This window comes from Babylonia areolata, chromosome 24 (assembly GCF_041734735.1).
Source record: "Babylonia areolata isolate BAREFJ2019XMU chromosome 24, ASM4173473v1, whole genome shotgun sequence".
Taxonomy (NCBI): domain Eukaryota; kingdom Metazoa; phylum Mollusca; class Gastropoda; order Neogastropoda; family Buccinidae; genus Babylonia; species Babylonia areolata.
This window is the reverse complement of record NC_134899.1, coordinates 584,638-604,581: the sequence shown is the minus strand read 5'-3', so window position 1 is coordinate 604,581 and position 19,944 is coordinate 584,638. Positions and strand designations below refer to the sequence as shown.

The window sequence follows — 19,944 nt, the reverse complement described above, 5'->3', positions numbered from 1 at the left end:
ACATGACAGAGGCAACACTTGGTGGTACTGACATGCCACTGACATGACAGAGGCAGCATTTGGTGAGACTGACATGATACTGACATGACAGAGGCAACACTTGGCAAAAAGCGGACACAAGTGTGTGACTAACACGTGACTCACGGACCTCTCACTGCCTCATGCAGTCCCATGTGCTGTGCTGCAGGTCACGCTGACCTGGGAAAGGCACGAGATGAAGGAACCACGCGCGTCACGTGACCTTGACACACCCACTTTGGAGCGACAGGGAAACGGGCTGCTGTGTATCACATGGGAAGTTCGGAAACACTCAATCTTGTTGTGACAACAACTGATTAAAACACGACACAAGAAAATTAGAGGAGGTAGAGACTAAATATAAAGCCGACATGGGGGAATTAAAAAAAAGTATGCAGCAAATCAACAACTGAAGGCGAATGTTGGTGACGACGGATGCCGAAAAGTGTCCATGGGACAGTGGACAGAACACCAGTTGCCTTCAGACAGCGGGAGGAGTGTTGGAAGAGACAGCACAGCCCTGGGTCAGGGGGCACTGTGGGACAGTGGGCAATGCTTAGCCAGCCTGACACCACTCAGTGCACCGCCATACAACGACACAGCACAACACGACACGACACAACACAACACAACACGACACCACCACACACACACACACACACACACACACACACACACACACACACACACACACACACACACTTCAGCAGCACAAAAAAGCAACAGGAAGATATACTCCAATATACAGACGTGAAAGGACGCGGCCTCGCCGTGTCCACTGTGAGATAACCCAGAAAGAAGGTCGAGAAATCTTACCTCAGAACAGACGGGTGTTGTGCGGTGCGGTGACTCCAGCAGTGTGCATCAGTCAGTCACAGACCAGGCTGGCACCCCCCTCACACAGCACCGACAGTCCTGCAGGCCGGCACCAACCCGGCATGCTTCACACGACAGATCGATAATGCTAACCAACCTCACCACACCACGAGAGTCGCGTGCGCACGCGCAAGCTGCTGCATAATGCTGGGAGCGTCACGAGAGGCGGAGGGGAAAATCACTCCACTCTGTTCTGCCCAGCCTGCCTGGCGCCGCGTCAACAAGATGCCCTCCCCCTGCTCGGCCTCTGGAACCATCCGTTGAACGACAGCTTCCTCACTCCACCGCTGCACCCGGAGTTCTTCAACGCGCACAGATCACCATCCCAGACGGACGTGGCTGGACTTCAACTTTCGAAATGAACCCACTGCAGTGAGACAGAGACAGAGACAGAGACAGACGGAGAGTGGAGCTGTCAGAGCGGTGACAACAAAGAAAGTGGCGGAAGGTGTGAGAGTCAGTGCCGGAGTGTGTCAGAGTGAGTACACACAGCTATTGATCGGCGTGCTCCGTCAGTCGGCCTGTGAGACAGAACGTCGGGCCCATCTCCGTCCTCGTCAGTCACTGCAGTCACAGGTAGGACTTTGTCACTGCTATTTTCAGGCCCGCTAAGGCTGCGTTGCTAAGTTGAGGACTTGTTGAGGTGTGGGGTGTGTGTGTGTGTGTGTGTGTGTGTGTGTGTGGTTCCCACAGTGTTCTGTATCGTTCCCACAGTGATCTGTATCGTTCTCTGTTTTCATGGTGATCTGTTTCGTTCCCACAGTGATCTGTTTCGTTCTCTGTTCTCATAGTGTTCTGTATCGCTCCCACAGTGTTCTATATGGTTCCATGATCCCACAATGTTCTACAGTGTCTCTACATTGTTCTGTGTCGTTCCCACAGTGTTCTTTATCGTTCCCAGTGTTCTATACCGTTCCTACAGTGTTCTGTATCGTTCCCACAGTGTTCTAAATCGTTCTCAGTGTTCTGTATCGTTCCCACAGTGTTCTGTATCGTTCCTACTGTGTTCTACATCGTTCCCACAGTGTTCTGTATCGTTCCCACAGTGTTCTGTATCGTTCCTACTGTGTTCTACATCGTTCCCACAGTGTTTTAAATCGTTCCTACAGTGTTCTGTATCGTTCCTACAGTGTTCTATAGCGTTCCCACAGTGTTCTGTATCGTTCCTACAGTATTCTGTATCCTTTCTACAGTGTTCTGTATCGGTCCTACAGTGTTCTGTATCGTTTCATGTTCCCACAGTGTTCTGTATCGTTCCTACAGTGTTCTGTATCGTTCCTACAGTGTTCTGTATCGTTCCCACAGTGTTCTGTATCGTTCCTACAGTGTTCTGTATCGTTCCCATAGTGTTCTGTATCGTTCCTACAGTGTTCTGTATCGTTTCATGTTCCCATAGTGTTCTGTATCGTTCCTACAGTGTTCTATATCGTTCCCTCAGTGTTCTGTATCATTTCATGTTCCCACAGTGTTCTGTATCGTTCCCACAGTGTTCTGTATCGTTTCATGTTCCCACAGTGTTCTGTATCGTTCCTACAGTGTTCTGTATCGTTCCTACAGTGTTCTGTATCGTTCCCTCAGTGTTCTGTATCGTTCCTACAGTGTTCTGTATCGTTCCCTCAGTGTTCTGTATCGTTTCATGTTCCCACAGTGTTCTGTATCGTTCCTACAGTGTTCTATATCGTTCCCATAGTGTTCTGTATCGTTCCTACAGTGTTCTGTATCGTTCCCTCAGTGTTCTGTATCGTTTCATGTTCCCACAGTGTTCTGTATCGTTCCTACAGTGTTCTATATCGTTCCTACAGTGTTCTGTATCGTTCCTACAGTGTTCTGTATCGTTCCCTCAGTGTTCTGTATCGTTTCATGTTCCCACAGTGTTCTGTATCGTTCCTACAGTGTTCTATATCGTTCCCATAGTGTTCTGTATCGTTCCTACAGTGTTCTGTATCGTTCCCACAGTGTTCTGTATCGTTCCTACAGTGTTCTGTATCGTTCCCACAGTGTTCTGTATCGTTCCCACAGTGTTCTGTATCGTTCCTACAGTGTTCTGTATCGTTCCCATAGTGTTCTGTATCGTTCCTACAGTGTTCTGTATCGTTCCTACAGTGTTCTGTATCGTTCCCACAGTGTTCTGTATCGTTCCTACAGTGTTCTGTATTGTTCCCACAGTGTTCTGTATCGTTCCTACAGTGTTCTGTATCGTTCCCATAGTGTTCTGTATCGTTCCTACAGTGTTCTGTATTGTTCCCACAGTGTTATGTATCGTTCCCACTGTGCGTGCATCTATGTATGTATGTGTGTGTCAAGTCAAGTCAAGTCAAGTCAAAATGATCTTTATTGAGGGTAAAAGAATAAGCTTATACAGCTTGTTTACATCCTGCCCTCATAAAAAAAGAGAAGAAATTTTTTTTTAATTTAAAAAGGAAGAAATGGGGGAAGTGGGGGTCTGGAAAAGATATATGTAAATAAACAATTACACGAAATACACAAAAATTCTACCGAGAACAACAACAACAACAGAAATAATACAAACGTAAATAGCAATAAATTTACATATGATACTGACACGATTACAACATGCAATGCGACACTCTTACATCATTAACTTAATTCAGGAAGAAAAGAGAGAGAGGAAAAACGAGAGAGAAAGCTACATATATATACATGCACACACACACACACACACACACACACACACACATATATATATATATATATATATATATAGAGAGAGAGAGAGAGAGAGAGAGACAGACAGAGAGACAGACAGACAGACGGGTAAAGGTAACAGTCGAGAGATGGAAAGGAGACAGAAAGTCAGAACGACAGAGAAGGTTTAAAGTTAGAAAAATAGACAGACAAGCATATAGACAGCAGATGTGTGTGTGTGTGTGTGTGTGTGTGTGTGTGTGTGTGTGTGTGTGTGTGTGTGTGTGTGTGTGTGTGTAGGAAACGACTGTTAGTTAAAAGGAAATGAAAAAGCTGTGTTTACCCAGGGCAACAGAACTGCTTTGTTGAACTTGGGATTCCTGAAATGTAGGTGATAGCGTGTATGATTGTGTCATCTTTGTACAGCACAGAAACACACACACACACACACACACACACACACACACACACACACACACACACACACACACACACACACGCATTCACTAACAAACACACAGAGACATACAGGCACACACATTCATGCACGCACGCACACACACACACACACACACACACACACACACACACACACGCATGCATGCATACACACACACACACACGCACGCACGCATGCACACACACACACGCGCGCGCGCACGAACGCGCGCACCCAACCCCCCCACCCCCAACCCCATCCCCACCCCCACACACACACGCGCGCGCGCGCACACATACATCTTAGTACATACGATATGTGTTTGAAAACACCACACACAACAAATAATTTTTGATTCATTAAATAGCTTGTATCATTAGGTAGTTTTATCTAAGTTAACAGCAAGACCCAGGCTATGAATAGTTTCCTTCAAAATATTCAGGTGGCGTTGTAAACCAGTGACAAGAGGAAATGAGTGCATCGTCATCGTAAACCAGTTACCATCTTTCGATAAGATCTGGAGTTAGAACAGCACCTTGTTTACCATTATAAATAATATCATTTGTTAGTTCATTTATGTATAAGGAAAACAAAATGGAATGCAATTTTCGCCATGTGTTAAGACCACGAGGGCAGTAGAAAATGTTCGTAGTTTCACCATTAACTCTCACACTCGTTTTCACCATTTCCTACATACTTCTGTGTGACTGCATTTTACCTGTTGTTAAATTTTTCTGTATGTCATCCACATATATTGCCTATTTATCATATCAAAACGCTTTCTTAAAGTCCGGCAATGCAACATATGACTTATTATACACAGTAGGTGTTTCTGTGTTGATGCTATAAAAATGAAAATGTGATCAGCAGTGCTGTGATCACGCCAGAAGCAGCTTGTGACTGACCACCGTCACCCAATCCATCGGTGATTATCTTGAGTGGGGGTTCGACTGAAGTCTTGGACCACCTCAATGGACAGCTTCCGGCATGAAAATCTCCGCTAAAATATTTGGTAAAAAAGAAGTAATGGTACATGGTGCTGCCATTTCCATTGCAAGGTTACGGCAAGGACACACTGTACTTGGGACGACATCATACCCGCTTTGTAAACATGAGGAGGGGTACCCAGATCCCGATGTGGAGAAGAGTTTTTCATGCTCGGCTGCTTCGCTAGCAAGTGACTTTGTGAGGGCTGGCATACCATCTGACATACTGTATTCATTTCTGTGCACTTGAGAGACCACGTTTCCCTTCACAACAACAGCAGACCTACATGAAATGACAAAGCCAAGTCACAAGTGTTGCAAATTTGTGGACATATCAGAGGTGGTGGTGGTTGCTGTGCTGTCGTCTGTCTGTGATGATGATGGTGGTGATAGTGGTTGCTATTCTGCTATGATTAAGGTGGTAGTGGTGGTAGTTGTGGCAGTGGTGGTGGTACTGGTAGTTGCTGTGCTGCTGTCTATGATGGTGGTGGAGGGGATAGAAATAAAGGCGGCCAAAGGCCCATTAACAACAACCATGGACCATTATCAGAATGACAACAACAACCGTGGGACATTATCACAACAACAACCATGGACCATTATCAGAATGACAACAACAACCGTGGGACATTATCACAACAACAACCATGGGCCATTATCAGAATGACAACCAAGGGACATTATCAGAACATCAACCATGGGCCGTTTTATCAGAACAACAAGCATGGGGCATTATCAGAACAACAACAATAACCATGGGACATTATCACAACAACCATGGGACATTATCAGAACAACCACCATGGGACATTATCAGAACAACAACAACAACCAAGGGACATTATCAGAACATCAACCATGGGACATTATCACAACAACCAAGGGACATTATCACAACAACAACCATGGGACATTATCACAACAACCAAGGGACATTATCACAACAACCAAGGGACATTATCACAACAACAACCATGGGACATTATCACAACAACAACAACAACAACCAAGGGACATTATCACAACAACAACAACCATGGGACATTATCACAACAACCAAGGGACATTATCACAACAACCAAGGGACATTATCACAACAACAACCATGGGACATTATCACAACAACAACAACCAAGGGACATTATCACAACAACAACCATGGGACATTATCACAACAACCAAGGGACATTATCACAACAACAACAACCATGGGACATTATCACAACAACAACCATGGGACATTATCACAACATCAACCATGGGACATTATCACAACAACAACCAAGGGACATTATCACAACATCAACCATGGGACATTATCAGAACAACATCCAAGGGACATTATCAGAACATCATCCAAGGGACATTATCACAACATCAACCATGGGACATTATCAGAACAACATCCAAGGGACATTATCACAACAACAACCATGGGACATTATCGCAACAACCATGGGACATTATCAGAACAACATCCAAGCGACATTATCAGAACAACAACAACCAACGGACATTATCACAGCAACAACCATGGGCCATTATCAGAACAACCATGGAGCCGTCATCAGAACAACAAGCAACAACCATGGAACATTATCAGAACAACCATGGAGCCATTATCAGAACAACAAACAATAACCAAGGGCCATTATCAGAACAACCATGGAGCCGTCATCAGAACAACAAGCAACAACCATGGAACATTATCAGAACAACCATGGAGCCATTATCAGAACAACAAACAATAACCAAGGGCCATTATCAGAACAACTATGGAGCCATTATCAGAACAACAAACAACAACCATGGGACATTATCAGAACAACCACCAAGGGACATTATGAGAACAACAGTGATAAGAAACTCTAGGGAGAGCTGGACAGTACAAGGTCTTCAGAGAAGAAGCCCCCCTCCGTCAGGTGTTTCGGCCCCTAAACTCCCTACACTCTCTAATGGGGCCGGGCCACACCCAGGTCATGACTCATGGATGACCCCGTATTGCCGCATGTTTTCTCTGGTCGTGAGCAGGTTCGACCCCGAGCCTTTAGGGTGGTCGCCACTTCAGGACTGAGTCACCTTTCTGGCAGACGTTTTAACCACTGAGCCATCGCCCGCCTAGTTTGAGTAGGGAAATTCAAACCTTGTGAACTTTACTTTCATTCCTCCTCGACCGGATCCAGTTGGAACTCTTTCCTTCTGCTTCTGTCATTGCCTTGAGAGCCCATATCCTCTCTCTGCCAGAAATTGATAGCTGCTTCATGAGACTGTAGGCAGATGCGCCCACAAACCCTCTTGTCTATGGCGAGGACTTTGGCTTGGAAGCCAGATTCTAGCATACTTCTCGGCCATATAGATGTGGGCTTCCTCTATTCTGCTTTCGTATGACACAGTGAGTGCAGTCAGAATCGCTTGTTTCGTTGCCTTGGAGTGGAGTACTATGTCAGGTCTGGCCGGGAACAGCATCCCAAGTTTCCAAAGCATGGAAACGTGGGCTGCTTGATGATGCCGAAGATTGGGAATGCACAGTGGACCTACCAGAGGGGAAGAAAGACCCGGAAATCATCAGCAAGAGCGGCATGAGGCCTGACATAGTACTCCTCTCCAAGGCAACGAAACAAGCGATTCTGATTGAGTTCACTGTGCCATACGAAAGCACAATGGAGGAAGTCCACATCTACAAAACCAAGAAGTATGCTGGCCTAGCTAGCAGCCTGAGAGAATCTGGTTTCCAAGCCAAAGTCCTCGCCATAGAGATTGGTACAAGAGGGTTTGTGGGTGATCTGCCAGCAGCCTGAGAGAATCTGGCTTCCAAGCCAAAGTTCTCGCCATGGAGATTGGTACAAGAGGGTTTGTAGGCGATCTGCCCGGCACATCAGGAATGAAAGTAAACTTCACAATGATTAAATTTCCCTGCTCAAACTAGGTGTACAATGGCTCAGTGGTTAAAACGTCTGCAAGAAAGGTGACTCAGTCCTGAAGTGGCGGCCACCCTGGAGGCGCGGGTTCGAACCTGCTGAGGACCAGGAAAACAGAAAAAAGAAAAGGCGGCAATACAAGGACATCCAGGAGTTATGACCTGGGTTCGGCCCGGCCACCTTAGGAGTAAGGAGTTAACTTGACTGAGGGGGGCTTCTTCTCTGAAGACCTTGTACTGTCCAGCTGTCTTTAGAGTTTCTTATCACAGGCCTCATGCCGCTCTTGCTGATGATTTCCGGGTGTTTCTTCCTCTCTGGTAGGTCAACTGTGCATTCCCGATCTTCGGCACCATCAAGCAGCCCACGTTTCCATGTTTTGGAAACTTTGGGTGCTGTTCCTGGCCAGACGTTATTGCCTTCTGCAGAGCGGAACTCTACTCGAACTTCTGGTGGGGTTGGTGCTCCTTGGACAGTGCTCACCACGTGTGCAATTTCTTTTAGTACTTTGTTGTGCCTCCATGTGTACCGTCCTTGGTTCAACGTTGCTTTGCATGAGCTGAGGACATGTTCCACTGTTTGTTTGTCAGGGTAGAGTGGGTACGCAGGGTCATCTGCTTTCCCCCATTTCACCAAGTTTGTATTCGAGGGAAGGAGGTCGTACACAGATCTTAGGATGAAGCTGATCCTCATAGGGGCCATGTTCCACATGTCGCTCCAGCTGAGGTTCCTTTGAAGTGCATTTTCCCTTGTTGTCCGCTGTCCCTGCTAGGCCTTGCTGGACTGCCTTCTGGACTCTTTTATCATCCTCTTCCTTCTTGATCTCCTGTATGATCATGTCTCTTTTTGCTTTCCCCTTTGCCTTGGACAATCATTCCATCTTTGTCGATCCCAGGCCCTGTCTGTTGGTTTGGGTGTGTCCTGTTATGTCCTTTGTCTTAAGGCTTTCTTTCGCTGCAATGACTGCCTCCCTGACTTTCCATTTTCTGCCAGTCTTCAGCTTGGGTTGGTTGGATCTCACAATACTGTCTCCTGAATCTTCCAGCATGCTGAGAAGTCTTGCTTTCCCTACCTTGTATTCTTCGACAAGGGATTTCAGAGGTAACCTCAGCTTTGCTTGGCGACAGTAGAGTGCCACGTCAGTGAGACCAGGTGGGAAACCAAGCCATTTGCGTGTGTACTTGTTATCTTTGCCTCAATCGACTCGACTGTGCTACAGCTGATATCATATATCAGGAGAGGCCACAGGAGCTTTGGTATCAGCATGGACTGTAGGCACCATACTTTGTATTTGCCAGGAAGGCGACACTGGTTCACGCCTTCTGCCATCTGCTTCGTTTCTTTTCCTCTTTTTGTGTCTTTCAGGGACTCATCATACCATCTCCTAAGGCTTGTGTGTGTGTGTGTGTGTGTGTGTGTGCACTCACCCACCGATTCCCTTGCTGACAAACATTGTCTTCTGTTCACAGTGCTCCCACCCACAACAACCCACATCAGTCTCCTATTCACCTGCCACCACCACCGCCACCCACCCACCATGGCCGCCACCACCACCACCACCCCCACCACCCCCAAACCCCTGCGGGACACCACCACCAACGACCCCCCATCCCCAGATGTCGATGATGACGACGATGACGACGTGACGCCCCCCGCCACCCCGCAGCGCCCCCCTTCCCACCAGTACGCCCCAAGTCACCACCACCAGGGGGCGGCGTCAGGCGCGCGGGGGACGGAGGAGGGCGAGGAGGCGGCGGACTTCCACATCGTGGCGGCCATCGACTTCGGCACGACGTTCAGCGGCTACGCGTACTCCTTCGCCGCCAGCCGGGGCGCGGTGCATGTGAACAAGAACTGGGGGCAGACCCAGGGCTTCCTGCTGCACAAGACGCCCACCTGCCTGCTCCTCAAGCCGGACGGCCAGTTCCTCGCCTTTGGCTTTGAGGCCACGTCCCTGTACAACGACCTCACCGAGGAGGAGGCCGCTGAGTACTTCTACTTCGACCGCTTCAAGATGAAGCTGTACGACAACAAGGTCAGCTGGCCCCAAAGGGGTGTGGGTGTGGTCTTGAGGGGGGCGGGGGGTGTAGGAGGATTAGGTGGGGCGGATGTGGTGGTTGGGAGAGGGGTAGGGAGTGTAGGTGGGGTGTGTAGAGTGGGGAGTGTAAGGTGGGAGAGGGGTGGGGAGTGTAGGTGGGGTGTGTAGGGTGGGGAGTGTAGGGTGGGAGAGGGGTGGGGAGTGTAGGTGGGGTGTGTAGGGTGGGGAGTGTAGGGTGGGAGAGGGGTGGGGAGTGTAGGTGGGGTGTGTAGGTGGGGTGTGGTGGTTGGGAGAGGGGTGGGGAGTGTAGGTGGGGTGTGTAAGGTGGGGTGTGTAAGGTGGGGTGTAAGGTGGGGTGTGTAGGGTGGGGTGTGTAAGGTGGGAGAGGGTAGGGAGTGTAAGGTGGGGTGTGTAAGGTGGGTGTGTAAGGTGGGGAGTGTAAGGTGGGGTGTGTAAGGTGGGGAGTGTAAGGTGGGGTGTGTAAGGTGGGGTGTGTAAGGTGGGAGAGGGGTGGGGAGTGTAGGTGGGGTGTGTAAGGTGGGGTGTGTAAGGTGGGGTGTGTAGGGTTGGGTGTGTAGGGTGGGGTGTGTAAGGTGGGGTGTGTAGGGTTGGGTGTGTAGGGTTGGGTGTGTAGGGTGGGGTGTGTAAGGTGGGGTGTGTAGGGTTGGGTGTGTAGGGTTGGGTGTGTAGGGTTCGGTGTGGTGGTTGGGAGAGGGGTGGGGTGTGTAAGGTGGGGTGTGTAAGGTGGGGTGTGTAGGGTGGGGTGTGTAAGGTAGGGTGTGTAGGGTTCGGTGTGGTGGTTGGGAGAGGGGTGGGGAGTGTAGGTGGTGTGGTGTTTGGGAGAGGGGTGGGGAGTGTAGGTGGTGTGGTGGTGGTTGGTTGAGTGATGGGGGCTGGGTGTGGTGTCCTCTGAGAAAATTCTGAAGAAATCCACTCAGGTACACAAATTATGAAAACTTGTGCATACTCACACATGCACGCACTGCGCGCGCGCACACACACACACACACGTTTGAACAGAAGCCGCATATTACATGTGGATGGGTTGATGACTAGATCTTCAGGTAGATGATTGTTGATTGCACAATTCTATTTATCATACTGGATTTGCTCGAGAGAGAGGGCATCGACTGCTTTGGGGAAAAAAGCTATTGGCGAAGCGATTGGTTTTCGTCCTTATACTTCTGTGCCGTCGGCCAGAGGGGAGCATCTCTAAAATCCCAAAAGCTGGATGTGATTCGTCCTGGCTGATTGATTTTGCTTTTTTGAGTAGCCGCTTATAATATATGTCTTCTAGAGAAGGTAGATCAGCCCCAGTAATCTTGGTGGCAGTTTTTACGATTCTGTAAAGGGCTGCAACTTCTGTCTTGGAAATGTTTCCGTACCAAACAGTAATAGCGAAGGTTAGCACAGTTTCAGTGACTGCTCGGTAGAAATCAACCATGATTTATTTTTTAGTTCCAAACTTTTTGAGGCGCCGAAGAAAGTACAGGCGCTGTTGTGCTTTCTTAACATTTTTTTCCACATTTTTCTCCCATTTCAGATCGTTGGAAATGATCAGTCCGAGAAATTTAAATTCGCTGATGATCTCTACTTGCTTGTCTTTAATGACAAGTGGTAAGGGGTCATATCGGGTGTTCCTGAAATCTAAAATTAATTCTTTTGTTTTTGATACGTTCAGTTCTAAGTTGTTTTGATCACGCCAGCTGACAAGTTCCAGTACTTCTTCCCTATATTTTGACTCATCACTGTTCGTAATCAGCCCTTCTAGAGTAGTATCGTGGCAATCTTGACCATGGTGTTACATTCATTAAAAATTTTTGAGTTGCACAGTCATGTGTGAATAGCGATTACAACAATGGGGATAGAACACATCCCTGTGGGGTGCCTATGTTGAGAATGCATGTGGAAGAGGCGAGGTCACCAACTTTAACAACTTGTGCTCTGCATCTCAGAAAATTTAGGATCCATGCACAAATTGATACAGGCAGCGAGAGGTCTTTCAGTTTAAATATAGTTTTGATGGTACTATTGTGTTGAACGCAGAGCTGTAGTCAATGAAAAGGATCCTGGCATAGATATTAGGATTTTCGAGATCTCTGAGGACGTGGTAGAGGCCTATGCTAATGACATCTTCAACTGATCTGTTCGCTCTATAGGCGAATTGAAAGGGATCAAAAGATGGAGGAATGCAGGTTTTTAGGAATTGTAGAATCAAGCGTTCAAATGTTTTCATTACGACTGATGTTAAGGCTACGGAACGATAATAAGACAATAAAGCTGTGCTTTTTTGGAACAGGAATGATTGCTGATTTCTTAAAGCAGTGTTGCGCCACACAAGACTGAAAGGACATGTTAAATATGTCAATGAAGACACTGGACAGTTAGACTGCAAACTTCCTCAAAAGGCCTGGTGAGATGTTGTCAGGGCCAGCGGCTTTTCTCTTTTTCAGACGGCTGAAGTGGCGTCTGAATTCACTCTCTTGAACTATGAAAGGGGGGTGGGGGGTGGGATTTTGGGTGCAACCACGTCAGAAGTAGACAGTGGTTTGTCGAATCTGGAGTAGAATGTGTTGAGTTTGTCTGGAAGAGTTCTGTCAGTGCTGTTGTCTGTATGGTGGGTCATTTTATAATCAGTGATGTTCTGCAGTCTGGTCCATACATTCCTAGAGTTGTTTGCAGACAGGTTTTCTTCTAGTTTTTTTCCTGTATAAAAACTTTGCCTTCATAATGCATTTTTCTACCCTCTTTTTGCCTTGTTGTGGACTATTCTGTCATCAGTTTCGCGAAAAGCTCTCTCTTTTTCCTTTAGTTTTTGCCTAACAGCCCCGTTACACCAAATTTTGTCGTTTGAAAATATTTTGATATTTTTTGATGGAATGTACACACTTTCACAGAAAGAAATATAATCACACACTGTGTTGGTATATTCATTTAAGTCCCCAGCAGAGTCTTTAAAAACATTCCAGTCTGTACATTCGAAACAGTCCTGCAAGGTCTCCAAGGCAGGGGCCGACCATTGTTTCAGTTTTCACGACTGGTTTTTCAGCTTTCAGTTTTTGTTTGTAGACCGGCACCAGATACATCATGCTGTGATCGGACTGTCCCAAAGGCGCATGGCGGATCGAGTGGTACGCCTTCTTGATGGAGGTGAAGCAGTGGTCCAGGGTCTTGTCACCACGTGTTGGGCAGTCCACTTGCTGGTACAGCTTCGGCATTTCTTTCTTGAGGCTGGCATTGTTGAAATCACCAGCAACGATGATGGTGGAGTCGGGCCAACTGTTCTCACACTTGCTAATTTCGTCTGCCAGCAGACCAAGTGCAGTGGAGCAGTTCGCTGTGGGATGGATGTACACAGCGATCAGCGTCACTGAGGGAATTTCGCGTGGGAGGTAGAAGGGTCGGCACTGGATGGTTAGGAACTCCACGTCAGGGAAGCAGGCAAGCGAAAGCACTTTGACATCGGAGCACCAGCATGTGTTGATGAAGAAACACACAGCGCCGCCCCTTTGCTTACCTGAGTCAGCAGTGCCGTCAGCTCTATGTACAGTGAAGCCTGGTGGTTGAACGGCGCTGTCAGGGATGTCCGGGTTAAGCCATGTTTCAGTGAAACAAAACACCGAGCACTCTTTGTAGTCTCTCCTCATCTGAATGCTACATGTGAGTTCGTCAATTTTGTTGGGTAGAGATCTAACGTTGGACAGGAACATACTGGGTAGAGGTGGGCAAAAACTTCGTTGGCGTAAACTCGAAAGGGCCCCACCTCGCTTTCCGCGTTTCCTCGCGGACTGAGCCTTGCGTGCTGACCATTCATGTTCATTGTTGATGATTGTAAATCATGACAGAGTGAGCTGAAGTGAGATTTCAAAACACTGGACTCACCTACCTGTTCCCTAACACGCAGCAGCATGTCATGATCATATAGCAGGATCGCAGCTGTTTCCCTAACACACATGAACAGAATTAAACACACAATGAACAGGACAGCTATCCCCATGTCGACATTGGTCGGCGCCATCTGGAATTGTGAAAAATCTTGAAATATATAATAATAATAATAATAATGGATACTTATATAGCACACTATCCAGAAATCTGCTCAAGGTGCTTTACAAAAACACTTTTGTTAACACATTACATCAATGTTACATACACACACCAAAATATGACTAAACACACACACACACACACACACACACACACACACACACACAATGCATACATACATTTTAACATACATGTGTACCTAACAGCTACCCTCAACACATATGCACACATAGGCACGCACAAACATACAGAAAAACACGTGCGCGCTCGCGCGCGCGCGCGCGCGCACACACACTCACACACACAATACACATTCACATACATGCATGTTGTTATGTACACATACATATGAATACACACATAGTGAAGCACAGCTAACGCAAAGGAAGTGGACCTGCCACAATTGAACTTATTGCTGAGGGAAAAGGTGAGTTTTGAGACGAGATTTAAAAGATGCGAGGGAATCAGAATGACAGAGGATATCAGGGAGCTTGTTCCACGTCTTTGGCGATTGAAAAGAAAACGATCTGTGTCTATGGGTCTTACTTCTGACGTGAGGTATCGTGAGAAGTCGAGTATCAGAGGAAGAACAGAGCTGGCGAGACGGAGTATAGATATGGAGGAGTTCAGAAAGATACTTGGGGCCAGATCCATTGACTGCAGAAAAGGTCAGAGTGGATAGCTTATAGTCTATTCGATCAGAAACAGGCAACCAGTGGAGAGACTGAAGGAGAGGAGAAACATGGTCAAATTTAGAAGCTCTGCAAATGAGTCTGGTAGCGTTATTCAGAATTCGTTGGAGTCTGTTTGATGGATATTTGGGAGAGCCGGCCAAAAGAGAGTTGCAGTAATCCAATCTTGAGAGAACCAGAGTGCATACAAGTGTCTTGGTTGACATCGGTTGAGAGATAGTGGCGGATAGAACTGATTCTACGCAGTTCCAAATAGGCAACTTTACAGATATTGGAAATGTGCTGTTGGAAGGAAAGAGACTGGTCTAGGATTACGCCAAGACTGCGAACAGAAGGAGAAAGTGAAACAGGTTTGCTATTGATCAGAACAGAGTCAGGAAAGGAAGGATGTTGGCGAAACTTCTTTGGACAGATTATCATAAATTCAGTCTTATCATCATTTAGTTGCAGCTTATTGAGAGTCATCCAGTCCTTCAGGCCAGCAATGCACTCCTGTGTTTGAGTCACCAGTGCATCAAATTCAGCTATGGAAGTTGTCTGATAAAGTGGAGTGTCATCAGCAAAGCTCTCATGCGACATCGCATGATGACTGATGACATCCGACACAGGAGCCGCATACAGCACGAAAAGAACAGGACCTAGGACGGACCCCTGTGGGACACCATATTTTAAGGCAGATACTCTAGAGTATCTACCTTTTACACACACACTTTCTGTGTACGATCTGACAGGTAAGACGTGATCCATGCTAGTGCAGTGTCACGAATACCAAAGGAAGTTTTAAGTCTGTTCAAGAGGATAGAGTGGTCGATAGTGTCAAAAGCTGCTGACAAATCTAAGAGAGCAAGAACAGATATCTTATCCTCATCAAATCCCAAAAGCAAATCATTCACTATTCTAAGAAGGGCCGTTTCGCAACTATGACCACGTCTATGAGGTGACTGGTGAGAATTAAGTAAACTATTTTGTTCCAGCTGAGACAATATTGATAAAAATGACAGATTTGAGACAGGTCAATAATTTTTCAAACAATTATGATCCAAAGATGGTTTCTTGGTGAGTGGACGTACAACAGCAGATTTGAAGCTTTCAAGGAAACAACCAGACAGTAAGGAAGAACTGATGACATGAGTAATATGTGGCAGTAGAACATCAATACATTCAAACAACAAAGTAGACGGGACAGGGTCAAGCTCACAGGATTTCGGACAAGCGCTCAGACACATTTCTTCACAAAATCTTCAGTAACCGGCTGGAAACAATGTTAAACAGGACCACTGTATTCGCATTCTTTAACGGGTGAAGAAGGAGACACAACAGAGTCAAGCTTCTCACGAATGCATGATATTTTGCCAGTGAAGAAGTCAGAAAACTTTTGAGGGAGTTCCTGCACCGAAAATGTTGTAGGGAGAGGAGTGTTTTTCATTTTACCTTGTAGATTGTTCGTGGCGTTGAAAAGCTGTTAGGCTGTGGTGCATGCAAGGATTTTAGAAGAGTAGAACTTTGACTTTGCCCTGTCAACAATGTTTGTTACACTATTCCCGGCTGTCTGAAAAATGTCCCTACTGACGGTCAAACTAGTGGCACGCCAGTGCCTCTCAGCTCTCCTTCTCTCCCGCTTGGCCTCCAACAGCTCTGGTCCCACGGTGTTGTACCAAGGCGACGGGGGACGATTGGAGATTAGGCGCCGAGTCGACGGGGCGTGCTTGTCGAGTACAGCGCGTAGGGCAGTGGATAGCTGGTCAGCAGTCGGCTCACAAGGGATATCAGTCAGCAGGTCAGCTTTAAATATAAGTCTAAGTCAATTGAGGTCAGTGTGCGCACCTCCCACGGGGCGTGGGAGGTTTGGTGGGATTCAGTTGACACGTCACACTGTGATGGTCGGAGGACAGGGTGGGATCGACGGTGGTAGACTTCAGGAGGCAGTCCTCATTTCTGTGCAACACCAATTGACGATGTGACCACGATTGTGTGTAGGCTCGGTTACAGACTGGTTAAGATCGAACAAACTGACAATTTCAAGTAATTTTGAGGTATAAAACTGTGGGTGAATCAATATATATATATATATATATAGAGAGAGAGAGAGAGAGAGAGAGAGAGAGAGAGTTTTGAATGAATAAACATTATTATGAATGAATGAATGTAACACATAGTCCGACTTACATATCTGCCGTTTTAAGAGAGAGAGAGAAAGAGAGAGAGAGAGAGAGAGAGAGAGAGAGAGAGAGAGAGAGAGAGATTAAACATTTGATGAATAAATGTAACACTTAGTCCGACTTACATATCTGCCGTTTTAAGAGAGAGAGAGAGAGAGAGAGAGAGAGAGATGTGATGATCACACAGCAAGTGACGATGTGTACAGGGGAATTCCTGGCAGCAATGAGTCAGGGGCTTTCCATGGCTGAGGCTGATCGATGTTTCTCTTCCCCTCCCTCCTCCTCCCTACCCCTGTCTCCCCCTGCCTCCCTCACACAAATGGCAAACAGCGAAAAGGAAAGATAAAAAAGAGAGGGTGGATCGATTTGTCATCTCTGTCGCCGACTGCCAGATCTGTGCTCTCAAATGTGTGTGTGTGTGTGTGTGTGTGTGTGTGTGTGTGCGCGCGCGCGCGGGCGCGCGCACCTTCCATTATTACTATCATTGTTGTTGTTATTGTTGTTTTAATGTCGTTATTCTTATTGTCATTATTATTTTTATCAACGTTTAGAATAGAACAGAATAGAATGGAATAGAATAGAATAGAAAAGAACAGACTGAATAGAATGCTTCTTTACCAGGTGTTCCCGGGTCCCAAGGAACGGGAGGTACAAGACATAAAACGTACAATATGACTCGGAAACTGTGTACACACAAATCAGCAGGAGTTTAGACACATGCTTATTCATAGAAATGCTTGTGCATGCATACGCTACTCATACGTACGCTTCCCCCACCCCACACACGTATATATATATATATATATTCTTTTCCTGATCTCATGGGTGGGGGGGGGGGGGGGGGGTTCCAATGTCCAGTTGTGTGAGTGTTTTCTGGCACGTGCTTCCGTGTGTGGGGGGTGGGGGAGGTGAGGGTGGAGAGGAGTATTGATGGGGAGGCGGGGAATGAGGAACGAAGTGTAAAGCGCTCTGAGCAGGATTAATGGAGAAATGCGCTATATAAATGTACATTATTATTATTATTATTATTATACATCGTTATAGTTGAATCAGCTGTGACAGAAAGAGTGTGGATCTGTCTGTTTTATAGTTGAATCAGCTGTGACAGAAAGAGTGTGGATCTGTCTGTTTTATAGTTGAATCAGCTGTGACAGAACGAGAACTGTGTGGATCTGTCTGTTTTATATTCCATGTAGACGAGCAAAACATATTCTGAACATGCAAACTCCAACCATGCGGACAACCATGGTCAGCTTCACCAAACGCACGAACAAAAACCACTTCGATCTCCTACACAACCAAACCCAAGCACACAGAGCTTCATTTTAACGTTTGGTCATTCCTTCTGTTCTTAATTATCTTGCTGCAACAAGCTTCATTTTAACGTTTGGTCATTCCTTCTTCCTTCTTAATTATCTTGCTGCAACAAGCTTCATTTTAACGTGTGGTCATTCCTTCTTCTTCCCTTTTAATTATCTTGCTGCAACAAGCTTCATTTTAACGTTTGGTCATTCCTTCTGTTCTTAATTATCTTGCTGCAACAAGCTTCATTTTAACGTTTGGTCATTCCTTCTTCCTTCTTAATTATCTTGCTGCAACAAGCTTCATTTTAACGTTTGGTCATTCCTTCTTCCTTCTTAATTATCTTGCTGCAACAAGCTTCATTTTAACGTTTGGCCATTCCTTCTGTTCTTAATTATCTTGCTGCAACAAGCTTCATTTTAACGTTTGGTCATTCCTTCTTCCTTCCCTTCTTAATTATCTTTCTTCTATTCTTAATTATCTTACTGCAACAACAACCACAACAAAAAGGATAGTTTAAGGTAATTTGTAGTTATTAATACCCATTTGTTTGAATTGTTTATAAATGCTAACTGCATTCAACAACAAATAGCAAGAATATAAAATCAGATAAAAGAAACAAAACCTTTTCTATCCACATGGAAATTAGTTTTTGCAACCACAGGCTTGTTATAAACACAAACATAATATGATCATGCACACAGTGAAAAGAAATTAAAATTGGTGGGATATTAGGTATCTGTCTCTTCACAAGTGAGATCACAGCGTTTGGGTTGAGAGAGAGAGAGAGAGAGAGAGAGAGAGAGAGAGAGAGAGAGAGAGAGAGTATATTTTATATCCTGAGGGTAATAGATTAAACATACATGCTTTTTTTATCCAGCCCTCGAAAACAAATAAACAACAGCAAAAAGATAACATTAACAACATTAAAAAAAAATCTGAAATAAGAATACAGACAGACAGACAGACAGGCAGTGAGAGCGAAGAGAGAGAGAGAGAGAGAGAGTGTGTGTGTGTGTGTGTGTGTGAGAGAGAGAGAGGCGGGATTGTTCCTGTATTTGAGAGAGAGAGAGAGAGACAAAGAGAGAGAAAGAGAGAGAGACAGACAGACAGAGACAGAGAACAAAGCAGTATTATCTGACCCACACTGAACGATGTCAGTGTTGTTGACGAGGAAGTGACTGGTGGCCCCAGTAAAGGGAGCTTCACACCAGCAACTTCTGACGGCAGGCTGTTCACCGTGAGAAAGTCCCTCTTTTCACATGACCATTGTGGTGACTGTTCACCGGGAGAAAGTTCCTCTTTTCACAAGGCCATGGTGGTGACCCAGTTCCAACAGCCCCCTTTTTTTCTCCAACTTCCGCATGGTGCATGATGGCCACTTTGGCTGACACGTTTGAGAATGTGTGACCACGTGGACAGGACGAGTTGTCTCATGTTGTCTGTGTGAAGTTTGTACAAATTGATTTTTTTTTTTTGGCATTTCGTCATTTACTGTTAATGAGTGTTTGTATAATAGTAATAGTAATAGCCATAGACATAATGATAATGATAATCATCGTCATCATCATCATCATCTTCTTCTTCTTCTTGATTTCCCCGGAGCATTGTGCTGTGGGCTGACTGGTTCTTTAAATGCCAGTCTGAACAGAAAGGCAGGCGATGGCTGACACGATGAGTTGGTTGTGGATATGAACGACTTCCTGATGAAAGGTGTTGTGGATGTGAATGACTTCCTGATGAAAGGTGTTGTGGATGTGAATGACTTCCTGATGAAAGGTGTGTGGATGTGAATGACTTCCCGATGAAAGGTGTTGTGGATGTGA

At 46.0% G+C, this 19,944-nt stretch overlaps 1 protein-coding gene across 1 annotated transcript in view; it reads left to right on the top strand.

Moving 5' to 3' along the window:
- Window positions 1-835: 835 nt before the first annotated feature.
- LOC143299029 (heat shock 70 kDa protein 12B-like) overlaps window positions 836-19,944 on the top strand; it is a 46,764-nt gene continuing 27,655 nt past the window's right edge. The window contains exons 1-2 of the mRNA XM_076612111.1: window positions 836-1,470; window positions 9,350-9,915. Of these exons, the coding sequence (XP_076468226.1) occupies window positions 9,418-9,915 (498 nt within the window). The 5' untranslated portion in view covers window positions 836-1,470; window positions 9,350-9,417. The remainder of the gene's footprint in view (window positions 1,471-9,349; window positions 9,916-19,944) is intronic.